At 49.8% G+C, this 19749-nt stretch overlaps 2 protein-coding genes across 5 annotated transcripts in view; one reads left to right on the top strand and one right to left on the bottom strand.

Moving 5' to 3' along the window:
• The window catches only part of LOC146009862 (uncharacterized), a 151902-nt gene extending 136426 nt beyond the window's left edge, over positions 1-15476 (top strand). Inside the window, exons 3-6 of one of the 3 annotated variants that reach the window (XM_083150421.1) lie at positions 135-207; positions 9225-9322; positions 9436-9976; positions 12448-15472. In XM_083150421.1, the coding sequence (XP_083006547.1) occupies positions 135-207; positions 9225-9322; positions 9436-9976; positions 12448-14036 (2301 nt within the window). In that variant the 3' untranslated portion in view covers positions 14037-15472. Of the gene's footprint in view, positions 1-134; positions 208-9224; positions 9323-9435; positions 9977-12447 lie in introns of all 3 variants that reach the window. The other 2 variants (XM_083150417.1, XM_083150418.1) reach the window with 2 other exon arrangements.
• The window catches only part of LOC146009858 (uncharacterized), a 360424-nt gene that overhangs the window by 245640 nt on the left and 95035 nt on the right, over positions 1-19749 (bottom strand). The window lies entirely within an intron of this gene.

Genomic DNA, 19749 nt, shown 5'->3' with positions numbered 1-19749 from the left:
GACCGGAGAGGTGACTGCTGGGAATGGGAAGTTATACAGTAACACCGGGGGATGTGTCTGGGTGATGACTGTATAATTGTGTGTGTCAGGTGCCTATAAGGTGTCAGGATGTCACTGTCTATCTCTCCATGCAGGAGTATATAGAGGAACACAGGGGTCTGTACAAGGACGTGATGATGGAGAATCACCGGCCCCTCACATCACTGGGTAAGAGGAGACATTTATTGTACAGGGGAGAGCAGGTATGGGGGTCCCCTATATACACCCAGCATCTGATAATCGCATATATACCATGTCCTCAGTCACTGTGTGTCTCCTACAGATATGGCCAGTAACAGGAATATCCCAGAGAGATGTCCCCGTCCTCTGTATTCCCAGGATAATCACATATATACAATGTCCTCAGTCACTGTGTGTCTCCTACAGATGGGCCCAGTAACAGGAATACCCCAGAGAGATGTCCCCGTCCTCTGTATTCCCAGGATAATCACATATATACCATGTCCTCAGTCACTGTGTGTCTCCTACAGATGGGGCCAGTAACAGGAATACCCAGAGAGATGTCCCCGTCCTCTGTATTCCCAGGATAATCACATATATACTTGGTACTCAGTCACTGCGTGTCTCCTGCAGATGGGCCCAGTAACAGGAATACCCCAGAGAGATGTCCCCGTCCTCTGTATTCCCAGGATAATCACATATATACCATGTACTCAGTCACTGTGTGTCTCCTACAGATGGGCCCAGTAACAGGAATACCCCAGAGAGATGTCCCCGTCCTCTGTATTCCCAGGATAATCACATATATACCACTAGGTGATTCATCGCGCCCTACGGGCGCTCTTCACACCGTCGTAAGGGGCTGTGCCCCCTTAATTTGTGAACGTTTGTATATGAGAAATATGGTTAGAATTGTATGAAAGATGCCCTGTATTGCAACTTAGGTGTCCGCGAATCGCGGGAGGGGGGGTCGCGGGGGGTGCCGCGAATTGCAGGAGGGGGGGTTGTGGGGGGGTGGATGCTGCGAATCGCGGGAGGGGAGGGATTGCAGAGAATCGCGGGAGGGGGGTCGCGGGGTGGGTTGCCGCTAATCGCGGGAGGGGGGTTACGGGGGCGGGGGTTGCGGCGAATCATGGTAGGGGGGGTCGCGGGGGGTGTGCCGTGAATCACGGGAGGGGGGTCACGGGGTGGGGTGCCGAGAATCGCGGGGGGGTGTGTGTGTGCCGTGAATCGCGGGAGTGGGGGTTGCGGGGGGGGGGGGGGTGTGACGCGAATCGCCACAAGAAAAAATCAACACAGAAAGGTCAACACATGTAAATGTTGACATAAGTGTGGCACTTCATTGGTGTCCATGTCGACGCATGAGAATGAATATGAAAACATTCAAAAAATTAAAAAAAAAAACTTCAAAAACTCATGTCAACCTTTTTCATTGTCGACCATAGCCATGTCAGTGTTTTCCATGTGCAATTTAATTCTGGAGCTGCCGCGAATCGCGGGGGGGTGCCGCGAATTGCGGGAGGGGGGGTCGCGGGGGTGGGTGCCGCAAATCGCGGGAGGGGGGGTTACGGGGCGGGGGTTGCGGCGAATCATGGGAGGGGGGGTCGCGGGGGTGTGCCGTGAATCACGGGAGGGGGGGTCACGGGGTGGGGTGCCAAGAATCGCGGGGGAGGTGTGTGTGTGTGCCGTGAATCGCGGGAGTGGGGGTTGTGGGGGTTGTGGGGGGGGGGGGGTGACGCAAATCGCCACAAGAAAAAATCAACACAGAAAGGTCAACACATGTAAATGTTGACATAAGTGTGCCACTTCATTGGTGTCCATGTTGACACATGACAATGAATATGAAAACATTCAAAAAATTAAATAAATCTTCAAAAACTCATGTCAACCTTTTTCATTGTCGACCATAGCCGTGCCAGTGTTTTGCATGTGCCATTTAATCCTGGGGCTGCCGCGAATCGCGGGGGGTGCCGCGATTTGCGGGAGGGGGGGTTGCGGGGGGTGGGTGCCGCGAATCGCGGGAGAGCGGGGTTCATGGGGGTTCCGGTGGGGGGTTGCCGCGAATTGCGGGAGGGGGGGGGGGTCGCGGGGGGGTGCCGGGGTGCCGCGAATCGCCGGAGGGGGGGTTGCGGGGGGTGTGACGCGAATCGCCACAAGAAAAAAATCAACACAGAAAGGTCAACACATGTAAATGTTGACATAAGTGTGCCACTTCATTGGTGTCCATGTCGACACATGACAATGAATATGAAAAAATTAAAAAAATTAAAAATAAATCTTCAAAAACTCATGTCAACCTTTTTCATTGTCGACCATAGCCATGTCAGTGTTTTGCATGTGCCATTTAATCCTGGGGCTGCTGCGAATTGCGGGGGGGGGGGGGTGCCGCGAATCGCGGGAGGGGGGGTCGCAGGGGGGGTGCCGCCAATCGTGCAAGGGGGGGTCGCGGGGGGGTTCTTTTTGCCGCGAGTCGCGGGGGGGGGGTGTTTTTTCCGCGAATCGGGGGGGGGTCACGGGGGAGGCTTTGCCGCGATTCGCGGGAGGGGGGGGTCGCGGGGTGGTGGTTATGCCGCGAATTGCGGGGGGTGCCGTGATTTGCGGGAGGGGGGGGGTTGCGTGGGGTGGGTATCGCGGGAGAGCGGGGTTCATGGGGGTTCCGGTGGGGGGTTGCCGCGAATTGCGGGAGGGGGGGGGGGCGCGGGGGGGGTGCCGGGGTGCCGCGAATCGCGGGAGGGGGGGTCACGGGGGTGTTTTTGCTGCGAATCGCGGGAGGGGGGGGGCGCGCGGGGGGGGGAGGTTTTGCCGCAAATCGCGGGAGGGGGGCGCTCACCTGGTGGCTGTGGAGTAGCAGTGCTGGGCAACATGGGAAGTCAGTGGGTGTCTGGCACTGTCTGTGGGCTCACTGGGCTGGTTCTCTGTCACATACCTCCCAACATGACCCTCTCCAGGAGGGACACAATGCTCTGTTTCTAGACTTCCCCTTAATGTATGATTGCCATCACCTGTTTTAAACAGGTTAATTTCTCAGAAAGGTGTTCAGCACAGATGAAGGCAATCACACATTAAGAGGAAAGTCCAGGAACAGAGCGTTATAGACACAGACACCCACTTTGAGTGACAGATGTAGCCAAATATATAGGAGATGTCCTCAGTCACTGCGTGTCTCCTGCAGATGGGCCCAGTAACAGGAATACCCCAGAGAGATGTCCTTGTCCTCTGTATTCCCAGGATAATCACATATATACTATGTCCTCAGTCACTGCGTGTCTCCTACAGATGGGGCCAGTAACAGGAATACCCCAGAGAGATGTCCCCGTCCTCTGTATTCCCAGGATAATCACATATATACCATGTTCTCAGTCACTGTATGTCTCCTACAGATGGGGCCAGTAACAGGAATACCCCAGAGAGATGTCCCCGTCCTCTGTATTCCCAGGATAATCACATATATACCATGTCCTCAGTCACTGTGTGTCTCCTACAGATGGGCCAGTAACAGGAATACCCCAGAGAGATGTCCCCGTCCTCTGTATTCCCAGGATAATCACATATATACCATGTCCTCAGTAACTGAGTGTCTCCTACGGATGGGGCCAGTAACAGGAATACCCCAGAGAGATGTCCCCGTCCTCTGTATTCCCAGGATAATCACATATATACCATGTCCTCAGTCACTGTGTGTCTCCTAGAGATGGGCCCAGTAACAGAGATACCCCAGAGAGATGTCCCCGTCCTCTGTATTCCCAGGATAATCACATATATACAATGTCCTCAGTCACTGCGTGTCTCCTACAGATGGGCCCCGTAACAGGAATACCCCAGAGAGATGTCCCCGTCCTCTGTATTCCCAGGATAATCACATATATACCTTGTCCTCAGTCACTGTGTGTCTCCTACAGATGGGCCCAGTAACAGGAATACCCCAGAGAGATGTCCCCGTCCTCTGTATTCCCAGGATAATCACATATATACCATGTCCTCAGTCACTGTGGGGGACATTTACCAAAATGGATTCGTAGAAAAAAGGTGTATTCGTAGGGAGAAATACACCTTTTTTTTACGAATTTGTATTTTCGGGATTTACAATCCCAAAAATACAACAATTCGTAGTCCTAAAGATGGAACATTCGTATTTGTAGTTACAAATACGAATGTCTACACCATCGATAGAATACGACAGAAATCACCATTCAAAAGAATGGTGGTTTCTGATTTACTAAGCAGCCGTATGGATAATACGGCTGCTTAGTGGTGTAAAACACCCACGCAAATACGACAGGAAAATAGAACACCATTTTCATGTCGTATTTGCGTTTTTGCCTGCACGGATCAGTCAGATCCGTGCAGGCTTCGGTGTAAAAAAATAGAAAAATAAATAAATTAAAAAAAAAAACGGCGTGGGGTCCCCCCCACAGCCGAAACCAGCACCAGGCTGACAGAGCCTGGAGCCGGTAATTAAAAATCAGGGAACCCGACAAATAGGGGTTCCCCGATTTTTAACAACCAGCCCCAGGCTCCTGCTCTGGGGCTGGTTCCCAAAATACGGGGGACAAAATGACTAGGGGTCCCCCGTATTTCAAGAACCAGCCCCAGGCAAAACCAGCCAGCGGGTAATGCCACAGCCGGGGGGAGACTTTTTATGCAAGTCCCCCCGGCCAAAGCATTAACCCTACCGACCAGTCAGCCTGGCCAGGGGCCCTGGGGGAGTGGGGACCCCCCCAATAAAGGGGTCCCCCCCCTCCAGGACTTACCTGACCAGGCTGAAGCCTGGTGCTGTCCTCGATGCCCCTGGGCGGTGGGCATCGAGCTGATGGTTTTGTGTAAAAAATAGAATAAAAACCATTGTTTTTTACTGTGGCACTACAAGTGCCAGCAAGCCTCCCCAGCAAGCTGGGACTTGGATAACCACAAGTCCCAGCCTGCTGGGCATTAAAGGGCCCGCTGGGTCTTGTAGTGCCACCGTAAAAAAAATAGTTAAATAAAACACACTGACACCCGTTTTAAATAAAAGTTTAATACACACATTACATACATACTGATACTTACCTTTCTTGATCCCGTAGGTAGCCCTGGTCCTGATGTCCTGTGTCGTCCTCCAGGTCCATGTCGGCTGTCTGCGTCGTCCTCCAGGTCCATGTCGACGGTCCGTGTCGTCCTCCAGGTCCATGGCGGTGTCCGGGTCCGAAGAAATCCATGTTGGAGCTGTGGAAGGAAATCCTACTCACCTGTTCCTGCGCTGAAGAAGTCTTGTCTTGATCCGACGTAGTCCAGGTAATCTTCCTGCTGTCGCCGGTCCCCGCTGTCTGCGCTGTCTCTGCATCGCGCTGAGGAGAGATGCTGAAGTTTCATATTCGGCGCCTCTCCTCAGACTGAATTCTATTGGCCGCCTAGCAGGCCAATCAGGAGCCGACTTTCTCGGCTCCTGATTGGCCTGCTAGGCAGCCAATAGAATTCAGTCTGAGGAGAGGCGCCGAATATGAAACTTCAGCATCTCTCCTCAGCGCGATGCAGAGACAGCGCAGACAGCGGGGACCGGCGACAGCAGGAAGATTACCTGGACTACGTCGGATCAAGACAAGACTTCTTCAGCGCAGGAACAGGTGAGTAGGATTTCCTTCCACAGCTCCAACATGGATTTCTTCGGACCCGGACACCGCCATGGACCTGGAGGACGACACGGACCGTCGACATGGACCTGGAGGACGACGCAGACAGCCGACATGGACCTGGAGGACGACACAGGACATCAGGACCAGGGCTACCTACGGGATCAAGAAAGGTAAGTATCAGTATGTATGTAATGTGTGTATTAAACTTTTATTTAAAACGGGTGTCAGTGTGTTTTATTTAACTATTTTTTTTACGGTGGCACTACAAGACCCAGCGGGCCCTTTAATGCCCAGCAGGCTGGGACTTGTGGTTATCCAAGTCCCAGCTTGCTGGGGAGGCTTGCTGGCACTTGTAGTGCCACAGTAAAAAACAATGGTTTTTATTCTATTTTTTACACAAAACCATCAGCTCGATGCCCACCGCCCAGGGGCATCGAGGACAGCACCAGGCTTCAGCCTGGTCAGGTAAGTCCTGGAGGGGGGGGACCCCTTTATTGGGGGGGTCCCCACTCCCCCAGGGCCCCTGGCCAGGCTGACTGGTCGGTAGGGTTAATGCTTTGGCCGGGGGGACTTGCATAAAAAGTCTCCCCCCGGCTGTGGCATTACCCGCTGGCTGGTTTTGCCTGGGGCTGGTTCTTGAAATACGGGGGACCCCTAGTCATTTTGTCCCCCGTATTTTGGGAACCAGCCCCAGAGCAGGAGCCTGGGGCTGGTTGTTAAAAATCGGGGAACCCCTATTTGTCGGGTTCCCTGATTTTTAATTACCGGCTCCAGGCTCTGTCAGCCTGGTGCTGGTTTCGGCTGTGGGGGGGACCCCACGCCGTTTTTTTTTTTAATTTATTTATTTTGCTATTTTTTTTACACCATGCAGCCTGCACGGATCTGACTGATCCGTGCAGACTGCTAGAAATAATTCGTATTAGCAGCCGTATATACGGCCGCTAATACGAATCATTACACCATCGGAGGGTTACAAAGCAGTCGTATATGACTGCTTTGTAACTGATCCTCCGGAACACGACTTTGCATACGACTTAAACAGTCGTATGCAGTCGTAGGGGAAATACCAATACGAAAAACTAGGTTTTTCATATTGGTAAATTTCCCCCTGTGTGTCTCCTACAGATGGGCCAGTAACAGGAATACCCAAGAGAGATGTCCCCGTCCTCTGTATTCCCAGGATAATCACATATATACAATGTCCTCAGTCACTGTGTGTCTCCTACAGATGGGCCCAGTAACAGGAATACCCAAGAGAGATGTCCCCGTCCTCTGTATTCCCAGGATAATCCCATATATACCATGTCCTCAGTCACTGTGTGTCTCCTACAGATGGGCCCAGTAACAGGAATACCCCAGAGAGATGTCCCCGTCCTCTGTATTCCCAGGATAATCACATATATACCATGTCCTCAGTCACTGTGTGTCTCCTACAGATGGGCCAGTAACAGGAATACCCAAGAGAGATGTCCCCGTCCTCTGTATTCCCAGGATAATCACATATATACCATGTCCTCAGTCACTGTGTGTCTCCTACAGATGGGCCCAGTAACAGGAATACCCCAGAGAGATGTCCCCGTCCTCTGTATTCCCAGGATAATCACATATATACCATGTCCTCAGTCACTGTGTGTCTCCTACAGATGGGTTCAGTAACAGGAATACCCCAGAGAGATGTCCCCGTCCTCTGTATTCCCAGGATAATCACATATATACAATGTCCTCAGTCACTGTGTGTCTCCTACAGATGGGGCCAGTAACAGGAATACCCCAGAGAGATGTCCCCGTCCTCTGTATTCCCAGGATAATCACATATATACAATGTCCTCAGTCACTGCGTGTCTCCTACAGATGTGCCCAGTAGCAGGAATACCCCAGAGAGATGTCCCCGTCCTCTGTATTCCCAGGATAATCACATGTATACAATGTCCTCAGTCACTGTGTGTTTCCTACAGATGGGGCCAGTAACAGGAATACCCCAGAGAGATGTCCCTGTCCTCTGCATTCCCAGGATAATCACATATATACCATGTCCTAAGTCACTGCGTGTCTCCTACAGATGGGCCAGTAACAGGAATACCCCAGAGCGATGTCCCCGTCCTCTGTATTCCCAGGATAATCACATATATACAATGTCCTCAGTCACAGCGTGTCTCCTACAGATGGGCCCAGTAACAGGAATACCCCAGAGAGATGTCCCCGTCCTCTGTATTTCCAGGATAATCACAGTTATACAATGTCCTCAGTCACTGCGTGTCTCCTACAGATGGGCCCAGTAACAGGAATACCCCAGAGAGATGTCCCCGTCCTCTGTATTCCCAGGATAATCACATATATACCATGTCCTCAGTCACTGCGTGTCTCCTACAGGTGGGCCCAGTAACAGGAATACCCCAGAGAGATGTCCCCGTCCTCTGTATTCCCAGGATAATCACATGTATACAATGTCCTCAGTCACTGCGTGTCTCCTACAGATGGGCCCAGTAACAGGAATACCCCAGAAAGATGTCCCCGTCCTCTGTATTCCCAGGATAATCACATATATACCATGTCCTCAGTCACTGTGTGTCTCCTACAGATGGGTCCAGTAACAGGAATACCCCAGAGAGATGTCCCCGTCCTCTGTATTCCCAGGATAAACACATATATACAATGTCCTCAGTCACTGTGTGTCTCCTACAGATGGGCCCAGTAACAGGAATACCCCAGAGAGATGTCCCCGTCCTCTGTATTCCCAGGATAATCACATATATACAATGTCCTCAGTCACTGTGTGTCTACTACAGATGGGCCCAGTAACAGGAATACCCCAGAGAGATGTCCCCGTCCTCTGTATTCCCAGGATAATCACATATATACCATGTCCTCAGTCACTGTGTGTCTCCTACAGATGGGCCAGTAACAGGAATACCCCAGAGAGATGTCCCCGTCCTCTGTATTCCCAGGATAATCACATATATACCATGTCCTCAGTCACTTTGTGTCTCCTACAGATGGGCCCAGTAACAGGAATACCCCAGAGAGATGTCCCCGTCCTCTGTATTCCCAGGATAATCACATATATACAATGTCCTCAGTCACTGCGTGTCTCCTACAGATGGGGCCAGTAACAGGAATACCCCCGAGAGATGTCCCCGTCCTCTGTATTCCCAGGATAATCACATATATACAATGTCCTCAGTCACTGTGTGTCTCCTACAGATGGGCCAGTAACAGGAATACCCCAGAGATATGTCCCCGTCCTCTGTATTCCCAGGATAATCACATATATACCATGTCCTCAGTCACTGTGTGTCTCCTACAGATGGGCCCAGTAACAGGAATACCCCAGAGAGATGTCCCCGTCCTCTGTATTCCCAGGATAATCACATATATACAATGTACTCAGTCACTGCGTGTCTCCTACAGATGGGGCCAGTAACAGGAATACCCCAGAGAGATGTCCCCGTCCTCTGTATTCCCAGGATAATCACATATATACCATGTCCTCAGTCACTGCGTGTCTCCTACAGATGGGCCAGTAACAGGAATACCCCAGAGAGATGTCCCCGTCCTCTGTATTCCCAGGATAATCACATAAATACCATGTCCTCAGTCACTGTGTGTCTCCTACAGATGGGCCCAGTAACAGGAATACCCCAGAGAGATGTCCCCGTCCTCTGTATTCCCAGGATTGTACAGAGGAGAATCACAGGACCCCACAGGAGGATCAGGTAGGTGGGATTTAGGGTCTCTCCAATACACCAAAGTGACTGTCACTATATGATTTCTAGAGTATGATAAATCTCAGTTTAAATAACCCACAAAACAATTTCTGATTTTATAGAGTGAAGAACTAACTGATATAAAGTTAGATGATATAAAGAAAGAAGAAGAGACGTATGTGACTGATATGAAGGCAGAAGATACAGAGGGAGGAGAAGACACGTATGTGACTGATATGAAGGCAGAAGATCCAGAGGGAGAAGAAGAGACGTATGTGACTGATATGAAGGCAGAAGATACAGAGGGAGAAGAAGAGACGTATGTGACTGATATGAAGGCAGAAGATACAGAGGGAGAAGAAGAGACGTATGTGACTGATATGAAGGCAGAAGATACAGAGGGAGAGGAAGAGACGTATGTGACTGATATGAAGGCAGAAGATACAGAGGGAGAAGAAGAGACGTATGTGACTGATATGAAGGCAGAAGATACAGAGGGAGAAGAAGAGACGTATGTGACTGATATGAAGGCAGAAGATACAGAGGGAGAAGAGATGTATGTGACTGATATGAAGGCAGAAGATACAGAGGGAGAAGAAGAGAGATATGTGAAGGTTGATCAGCAGTGTAAGGAGGAGAAATTCCCTACAGATATCAGCACAGGTGAGTAATAAACACTGTACACAATTACAGAGTCATATATTCCCCCCAAAGTATCTGCCCAGTAGGGGAGTCTGGAGCCATCAGCCCCTATTATACTCCTGCTCTCCCCCTCACATCATGTCACTGTGTGTTACCAGCCCAGAGATCTGACCAGTCTCCTCCCCGCACTCTCTGGTGTGTATCATACATCAGGAGCCATCAGCCCCTATTATACTCCTGCTCTCCCTCACATCATGTCACTGTGTGTTATCAGCCCAGAGATCTGACCAGTCTCCTCCCCGCACTCTCTGGTGTATCTCATACATCAGGAGCCATCAGCCCCTATTATACTCCTGCTCTCCCTCACATCATGTCACTGTGTGTTACCAGCCCAGAGATCTGACCAGTCTCCTCCCCGCACTCTCTGGTGTATCTCATACATCAGGAGCCATCAGCCCCTATTATACACCTGCTCTCCCCCTCACATCATGTCACTGTGTGTTATCAGCCCAAAGATCTGACCAGTCTCCTCCCCGCACTCTCTGGGGTATCTCATACAACAGGAGCCATCAGCCCCTATTATACTCCTGCTCTCCCCCTCACATCATGTCACTGTGTGTTACCAGCCCAGAGATCTGACCAGTCTCCTCCCCGCACTCTCTGGGGTATCTCATACATCAGGAGCCATCAGCCCCTATTATACTCCTGCTCTCCCCCTCACATCATGTCACTGTGTTACCAGCCCAGAGATCTGACCAGTCTCCTCCCCGCACTCTCTGGTGTATCTCATACATCAGGAGCCATCAGCCCCTATTATACTTCTGCTCTCCCCCTCACATCATGTCACTGTGTGTTACCAGCCCAGAGATCTGACCAGTTTCCTCCCTGCTGTACTCTCTGGTGTATCTCATACATCAGGAGCCATCAGCCCCTATTATACTCCTGCTCTCCCCTCATATCATGTCACTGTGTGTTACCAGCCCAGAGATCTGACCAGTCTCCTCCCCGCACTCTCTGGTGTATCTCATACATCAGCAGCCATCAGCCCCTATTATACTCCTGCTCTCCTCCTCACATCATGTCACTGTGTGTAACCAGCCCTGAGATCTGACCAGTCTCCTCCCTGCACTCTCTGGTGTATCTCATACATCAGCAGCCATCAGCCCCTATTATACTCCTGCTCTCCCCCTCACATCATGTCACTGTGTTACTAGCCCAGAGATCTGACCAGTCTCCTCCCCGCACTCTCTGGTGTATCTCATACATCAGGAGCCATCAGCCCCTATTATACTCCTGCTCTCCCCCTCACATCATGTCACTGTGTGTTACCAGCCCAGAGATCTGACCAGTCTCCTCCCCGCACTCTCTGGTGTATCTCATACATCAGGAGCCATCAGACCCTATTATAGTCCTGCTCTCCCCCACACATCATGTCACTGTGTGTTACCAGCCCAGAGATCTGACCAGTCTCCTCCCCGCACTCTCTGGCGTATCTCATACATCAGGAGCCATCAGCCCCTATTATACTCCTGCTCTCCCCCTCACATCATGTCACTGTGTGTTACCAGCCCAGAGATCTGACCAGTCTCCTCCCCGCACTCTCTGGTGTATCTCATACATCAGGAGCCATCAGCCCCTATTATACTCCTGCTCTCCCCCTCACATCATGTCACTGTGTGTTACCAGCCCAGAGATCTGACCAGTCTCCTCCCCGCACTCTCTGGTGTATCTCATACATCAGGAGCCATCAGCCCCTATTATACTCCTGCTCTCCCCCTCACATCATGTCACTGTGTGTTACCAGCCCAGAGATCTGACCAGTCTCCACCCCGCACTCTCTGGTATATCTCATACATCAGGAGCCATCAGCCCCTATTATATTCCTGCTCTCCCCTCACATCATGTCACTGTGTGTTACCAGCTCAGAGATCTGACCAGTCTCCTCCCCGCACTCTCTGGTGTATCTCATACATCAGGAGCCATCAGCCCCTATTATACTCCTGCTCTCCCCCTCACATCATATCACTGTATGTTACCAGCCCAGAGATCTGACACGTGCGTGTTGCTGAACGTGGCGCTATAGAATTTTGCAGCAGTCTAGGCTTGGACGTAGAAACTGCAACTGACCCGCAGAGAGGGCCTATCTTATAGGACTGTCCTGTGCCCAGCGGCCACCTCTGTATCATGCCCCCAGTGTGCATCAATGGGTGTGGTTGGGTAGTGCCCTCAATGTTTAGCTACCACCTCAGTCTTGTAGGGCCACCAGAATGTTTCATCTCAGTATCTCTTCGTTTTGAAGCACTGCTCTCAGACTGAGCTCTCTCCCCATTCACGGATTGTCACGGCTGTTCCAGAATAACTGTATATTGGCAGTGCCTCCTATTGCAAATTTGGAATGCTTGGTTTGCGATAGGTCGCCCTGATTGGCCATGAAATCATATATTGATTGCCTTTGCTGTGGGATACTTGGGTAACTATTTATTTTCTACCAGGTGGACGCAATACAGGGAGCACCTCGGAGGAACATCTCCTTTGGGCTCCAGATTGTAAATTAGAAGATAACATCACACGAGGGTCCCTGGAAGACAACTGCATTACCCTACTTATGCACCCAGCACTTCATAGTGCAAATATATTATCTGACCAGTCTATTCTTGAGAGATGTTCTACTGGTGACTCCCATGTTGCTGCACATAGTACAGATCATAGCAGTGATACGGTCATTTTCTCTTCTGATTGTGGGAAATGTTTTACAAATAAACTAGCTGTTGTTAGACAGACAAGTGACATAGGTGAGAGGCTATTCACATGTTCTGAGTGTGGGAAATGTTTTACACAGAAATCAGGTCTTCTCATACATGAAAGAAGTCATACAGGTGAAAAGCCATTTCCATGCACGGAGTGTGGGAAGTGTTTCACTCAGAAATCAGGGCTTCTTATACATGAGAGAAGTCACACAGGCGAGAGGCCATTTCCATGTTCTGAGTGCGAGAAATGTTTTACACACAAATCAGCTCTTGTTAGGCATCAGAGAATGCACACAGGCGAGAGGCCATTTCCATGTTCTGAGTGTGTGAAGTGTTTCACACATAAATCAGCTCTTGTTACACATCAGAGAAGTCACACAGGTGCAAAGCCATATCCATGTTCTGAGTGTGGGAAATGTTTTACACACAAATCACGTCTTGTTATACATGAAAGATGTCACACAGGTGAGAAGCCATTTCCATGTTCTGAGTGTGGAAAAAGTTTTACACACAAATCAGCCCTTGTTGTACATGAGAGAAGTCACACAAGTGAAAAGCCGTTTCCATGTTCTGAGTGTGAAAAATGTTTTATACGTAAAGCAGATCTTGATAGACATGAGAAATGTCATACAGGTGAGAAATCATTTCCATGTTCTGAGTGTGGGAAATGTTTTACACAGAAATCAGCTCTTGTTGTACATAGGAGACGTCACACTGGTGAGAAACCATTTCTATGTTCTGAGTGCGACAAAAGTTTTATACTTAAATCAGATCTTGATAGACATAAGAGATGTCATAAAAGTGAGAAAGCATTTTCATGTTCTGAGTGTGAGAAATGTTTTACACATAAGTCATATCTTGTTGCACATCAAAGACGTCATACAGATGAGAAACCATTTCCTTGTTCGGAGTGTGGGAAATGTTTTACACAGAAATCATATCTTGTTATACACGAGAGAACTCACGCAGGTGAGAAATCCTTTCCATGTTTTCAGTGTGGGAAATGTTTTACACAAAAATCATATCTTGTTATACATGAGAGAACTCACAAAGGTGCAAAACCGTTTCCATGTTCTAAGTGTGGGAAATGTTTTACACAGAAAACATCTCTTGTTATACATGAAAGAAGTCACACAGGTGAGAAACCATTTTCATGTTCTGAGTGTGGGAAATGTTTTACGCAGAAATCATATCTTTTTACACATGAGAAAGCTCACAAAGGTGAGAAACCATTTCCATGTTCTGAGTGTGGGAGATGTTTTACGCAGAAATCATCTCTTGTTAGACATGAGAGAAGTCACACAAGTGATATGGCATTTCCATGTTCTGAGTAGGGATGGACATTAGATACCCATCATATAATGGTTGCTGGGCTTCTTAACATCACATTATAACCTCATACCATTGATAGTTATAGTGCATTCCTATGCAGACGCACAACACTTTGCACTTGCGCGTATAAGCTGAGCTGGGAACATTGCTTCTAGGAGTCCACAGCTGAATTCAAACAGTTGTCCGCTAGGTAAGAGTAGCATCATGCGATGGCTGACAACCATCGCAAAACCGTTATTTGATGGATAAAGTTCCATCTTTGAAACGTTAATATCGATGGCTGCTAACAATCGGTTTCTGACACCCTTCGCTACTCCGTTTGTGTAGGAAATGTGTTTAACAGAAATCTTGCTACACGTGCAGATGTGTTTTTATATATCTAGCCTCAATATGCCACTCAGCTGGAGACGCAACGTAGCACTTCATATGCAGATTCAGAGACTCGGACACACGCAGATATGCAAGAGTGCAGCCTATCCCTTCACTAGGTATCAGTGACATCACATAAGAGTGCAGCCTATCCCTTCACTAGGAATCAGTGACATCACATAAGAGTGCAGCCTATCCCTTCACTAGGTATCAGTGGCAAGAGTGCAGCCTATCCCTTCACTAGGAATCAGTGACATCACATAAGAGTGCAGCCTATCCCTTCACTAGGAATCAGTGACATCACATAAGAGTGCAGCCTATCCCTTCACTAGGAATCAGTGACATCACATAAGAGTGCAGCCTATCCCTTCACTAGGTATCAGTGGCATCACATAAGAGTGCAGCCTATCCCTTCACTAGGAATCAGTGACATCACATAAGAGTGCAGCCTATCCCTTCACTAGGAATCAGTGACATCACATAAGAGTGCAGCCTATCCCTTCACTAGGAATCAGTGACATCACATAAGAGTGCAGCCTATCCCTTCACTAGGAATCAGTGACATCACATAAGAGTGCAGCCTATCCCTTCACTAGGTATCAGTGACATCACATAAGAGTGCAGCCTATCCCTTCACTAGGGACCAGTGACATCACTGAGATACTATGAATACATTGCTAAAGTATAAATAATGCCATCACAATGGCTGCCTGGACCGTGTGTTGGTGACATTTGTGATGTCATGCTGGAATTTATAACAATTAAACAGACTATTTGTATATTGTGTGTACAGTTGTCGCTCTCCCTATGTAAGATAAAGACCTACTTTGTGTCTTTATAATGACTGATATTGGAAGTCAAATGATCGACATGTGATAAAAGGTTGACATGTGAATGTGCAACAGTCCTGCGGTATGGAAAACTATTGAAAATGTCCCTCCCAAAATGGCCAGAGGAGACAAGCAAGGTAGAGAAGGGGAGGGTATGTGTGGTGCGCAATTATCAGCAGCCGGCACTAGTGGTGGTCAACCCCTGACAGAATAGAAGAAATGAAGATTTTTTGTGTGCTGGCGCTGGCTGAATAATACAAACAAGACGGTGAATCAAATAAATGGTTTTACTAAACACAGTAAATTCATATACTACAAATTGACATATCACAAATGACACTTTATAATAAAAAATGAATAAAACATTGATGGAGATGACTTGGTATGTAGAACTCAGTCTCTCAATGAATCAGATCGTGGTTAAAAGTCATATATCAGCTGAACGGGGATAAATATTTCATATTACCATCCTTGGTCCTCCTCTCAGTTGTTATTAGAGGGAATTTGTAATCCAAGGGTTTTCAATTGAATGGACCAGTATTCCCCAGTGCCCTATGATTTCAAGAGCTCAAGACTCCCATTGATTTGCTCACCCTGTCATCCGAATAGGTTATGTTGGTTATGGATAGTGCTGTATCCCACAGGTTCTGTGTTTCTCAGATGCAGTGCAGCGTGGTGTGCTCGTGATCGGGAGAAGTGGGTAGGTCACCAAAAGACAGTCCCCGTCAGCAAATAATCAAGGTGCTCAACGCTGTCCGGCTTCCTGCAGCGGATGGGAACTAGTAGCGGTAATAATACAGCCAGCAGCGTAGCTATGTTTTGGCCGCCCCCGCCCCCCCGCCGTTAGGGGGGGCGCCCCCCGCCGCCCATTCAAACCCCCCAATCCCCCGCAGGCTTACCTTTCGCGCTGGTCCCGGCGGCTCCGTTCTTCTGCTGAGGACCACCACAAAATGGCCGCCCCCATACAGCAGACAGTTTCAGAGAACTGTGTGCTATATGGGGGCGGGCATTTTGTGGTGGTCCTCAGCAGAAGAACGGAGCCGCCGGGACCAGCAAAATAGGTAAGCCTGCGGGGGATTGGGGGAAGGTGTAACTATAGCACCGCAGCCCCCGGCGCCCCCATATGCACAGCGCCCCCCCCCGCGGTGGTTGCGGTGCTATAGTTACGCTAGTGAATACCGCTGCTAGTTCCCATCTTCCGAAGGGACCCTGCTGCTGATGGCCTGTCGCTGATAGAATCCCCCCGACGGCGAGTACCGGGTGAGTCCCAGGGGTGGGTGTGTGTGGGTGTGATAGTCTGGGTGGTGTGGTGGTGGTTGGGGGGGGGGACATAAAAGAAACCTTTAGGTGAGGTGAAACATAAAAGAAACCTTTAGGTGAGGGGTTAATGGATTTTCAACCCAGAAAAACACTATATATTATCCATGCACTAACCGGGCTCTTTTCTCTCTGCGAGCATCATTGTGGGAAGGCGAGGATCACTAAATCCACGTAAAAGGAATACAGAAGACATATATCTGATGAGATAGCACTGAGGTAAAATTTCCTCCCGGAATGGACAGAGAGGTCTCCCTATTGGCCGAACTTGTTCATGTGACCACCAAATGACCGGTCACATGACCAGCATTCAAACTTCCTGGTTATTGAGATGAAGTCACGTGAGTCAGCCAACCAATCGGAAGATTGTCACTCCTACTGAATTCAAAGGTGAATATAGGCCCTTATTCTGGTTGGTGCGGTCAGAGCCGCACACGGGGCTCCGACCGCACAAACCAAGGGCCGCCCACCAGACGGATCGCCACGGCCGTCCATACACGGACGGCTGGCGATCCGCTCAAAAATGGTGGAGGCTACGCCTCCACCATGGTGGGAGCTGCCCCCTGCCTTCGATGGTCGACGACCATCGAAGGCAGGCCCGCACGCCGCGGCAGCTCCCGCAAGCTCAGACCACACGGACAATCGTCCGTGTGGGAGCTTGTAAGGGGGCTGAAAGCTGACATCCGGCGACGTCAGCTTTCCGCCCCCATGTCATGGTAATGAGGGCGTCATGCCCTCATTACCATGCATACGCCCCGCGTTTGCATGGGAACGCCCATGAAACGCGGGGCGTACACATAGGGAAATGAGGGGCTGAAGCCCCTCACGCCCCTATCCGCCCCCTTTGCGGCGGACGAAATCCGTCTGCGGCGAAGGGGGCTGCACATGCGCAGAATGACCTCTGCGCATGTGCAGACAAAAAACATCGGCGGTACGGCCGCACGCGGGCCGTACCGCACGATTCTGAATAAGGGCCATAGTTGTTAATATAAATTAATTCCTATATATTATGTCTGCTGATAAATGAGTCCGCCTTGATAAAGCTGCAGCTCTTTGATCCTGGAGCCTGGATTGTGTGTTTGAACCATCCCCAGCCGAATCGAGAACAAGGACACTGAGCTGAGGACACCATCCAGAAGCATTAAGGTTCTCTAGTGGCAACTGGTAGATGTAATGTGCATTACGGTGAGTGGCATAATGTGTAAGGGGCATTAGGGTGTGTGGCAGATGTAATGGGCATTACGGTGTGTGGCATAATGTGTAAAGGGCATTAGGGTGTGTGGCATAATAGGTAATGGGCACTATGGTGTGTGACAATGTGTAAAGGGCATTAAGGTGTGTGGCATAATATATTATGGGCATTATGGTGAGTGGCATAATGTGTAATAAGCATTACAGTGTGCGGCATAATATGTAATGGGCATTATGGTGTGTGACAATGTGTAATGGAAATTACGGTATGCATAATCCTGGCACAGTGTGTATAAGGGGCTTTGCCCGGGCACAGTGTGTCTAAGGGACTCTAGCTGGCACAGTATGCCTAATAGTGTGTACACACGGTTAGATTTGGCTTCCGATGTTCCCGATATAGGGAACATCGGAAGCCAAATCGTATGCAAATCGCATACTTTTTTAGGGCTTCCTAACCCGATGCGCGCTCCCGTGTGAGCGCATATCGGCAGCCAGATAGAGAGGGCAGGCAACAATGTAGATCTGCACTACATAGAGTAAATTGTGCCCCTCTGGCATGCCGTGAGATGCGAGTCCCGATGCGATCTGATCGCGTCGGGACTCGTATCTCACGGCATATCCTGCCGTGTGTACACACCTTAAGGTGCTAGATGGTGCATTATAATATGTATAAGTGGCACTATTGTGTGGTGTAATGTGAACAACGGACACCACTGTGTGGAGTAACGTGAATTGGTACTATTATGTGGCCACGCCCCCTACCCCACAAAGCCAAGCCCTCATTTTTTTTAATCACATTTTTTGTGTGTATGGGGGGGGGGCAACAATCCCTTTTCTGGCATAGGGCACCAAAAAGTCCAGTTCTGGCTCTGATGCTACTGGGCACATTATATATACGTAGAGGAACTAATACTATGGGTATTATACAACTTTTTGAAGTATGGGAGGGTGCAAATTTATCGTTTGCAGGGGGGGCGCCGAACACCCTAACACTGGCTCCGAGTCTGAGCACTCCACCGAGGTACATTAGTTACATAATATTAAGCTCTTGCTTAATCATGTTCAGCAGAGAATCCATGGGGGGACACAGGGGAGCAGGAGAATGTCCTGTAGAGTATCCACAGGAGACGTTGGGGTAGATGTATCATTGTCCTTTTAACGTTTGGGAAATAACGAGTCCCGCTTCTCCTGCATAACGAGGAGAAGCGGGCACTCATTATGGGGAGATGTATTAACATCCCCCAAGCCGATAAGGAGAGCCGTTATCCCCAGAGTTAACGGCTCTCCTTATCGGCTCCCTCGCCGCCCACACATGCGCACTCGCCGTCGCCCCCCCCTGCCCGGCTTACTGGGCATGCGCGAGATCTCGCTAAAACCGCGAGATCTCCAGCGCAACCCAAGCCAGACACAGGGCTAGCGTTGTCCCCACAGTGGGGGATAGGACAACGCTAGCCCTGAGCTGGCGAAGCGGCCGGGGCGAATTAACGCCGTGAAGGCTGTTAATACATCGCCCCAGCCGTTAATCCCTGGGGGGGGGGGGGGATTGCAGGGACAGCCCCGCCGAGCGTAACTCGTTAGGTGCGCTAGTAATACATTAGGGATAAACGTAACCCCCCCCCCCCAGGTAAACAGCGTTAAGTGCATTTCATGCACTTAACGCTGGTTGATACATCTGCCCCACTGGGAGCAGGAGAATGTCCAGCAGAGTATCCACAGGAGACACTGGGGAAGAGAATGTCCAGCAGAGTACCCACAGGAGACACTGGGGAGCAAGAGAATGTCCAGCAGAGCATTCATAGGAGACACTGGGGAGCAGGGGAATGTCCGGCAGAGTGTCCACAGGAGACACTGGGGAGGAGAATGTCCAGCAGAGTATCCACAGGAGACACTGGGGAGGAGAATGTCCACTAGAGCATTCATAAGAGACAATGAGGAGCAGGAGAATGTCCAGCAGAGTGTCCATGGGAGACACTGGGGAGAAAGATCATGTACAGCAGAAAATCCACGG

Source organism: Crinia signifera, chromosome 6 (genome assembly GCF_055691185.1).
Source record: "Crinia signifera chromosome 6, ASM5569118v1, whole genome shotgun sequence".
Taxonomy (NCBI): domain Eukaryota; kingdom Metazoa; phylum Chordata; class Amphibia; order Anura; family Myobatrachidae; genus Crinia; species Crinia signifera.
This window is presented reverse-complemented; position numbering and strand designations above follow the sequence as displayed.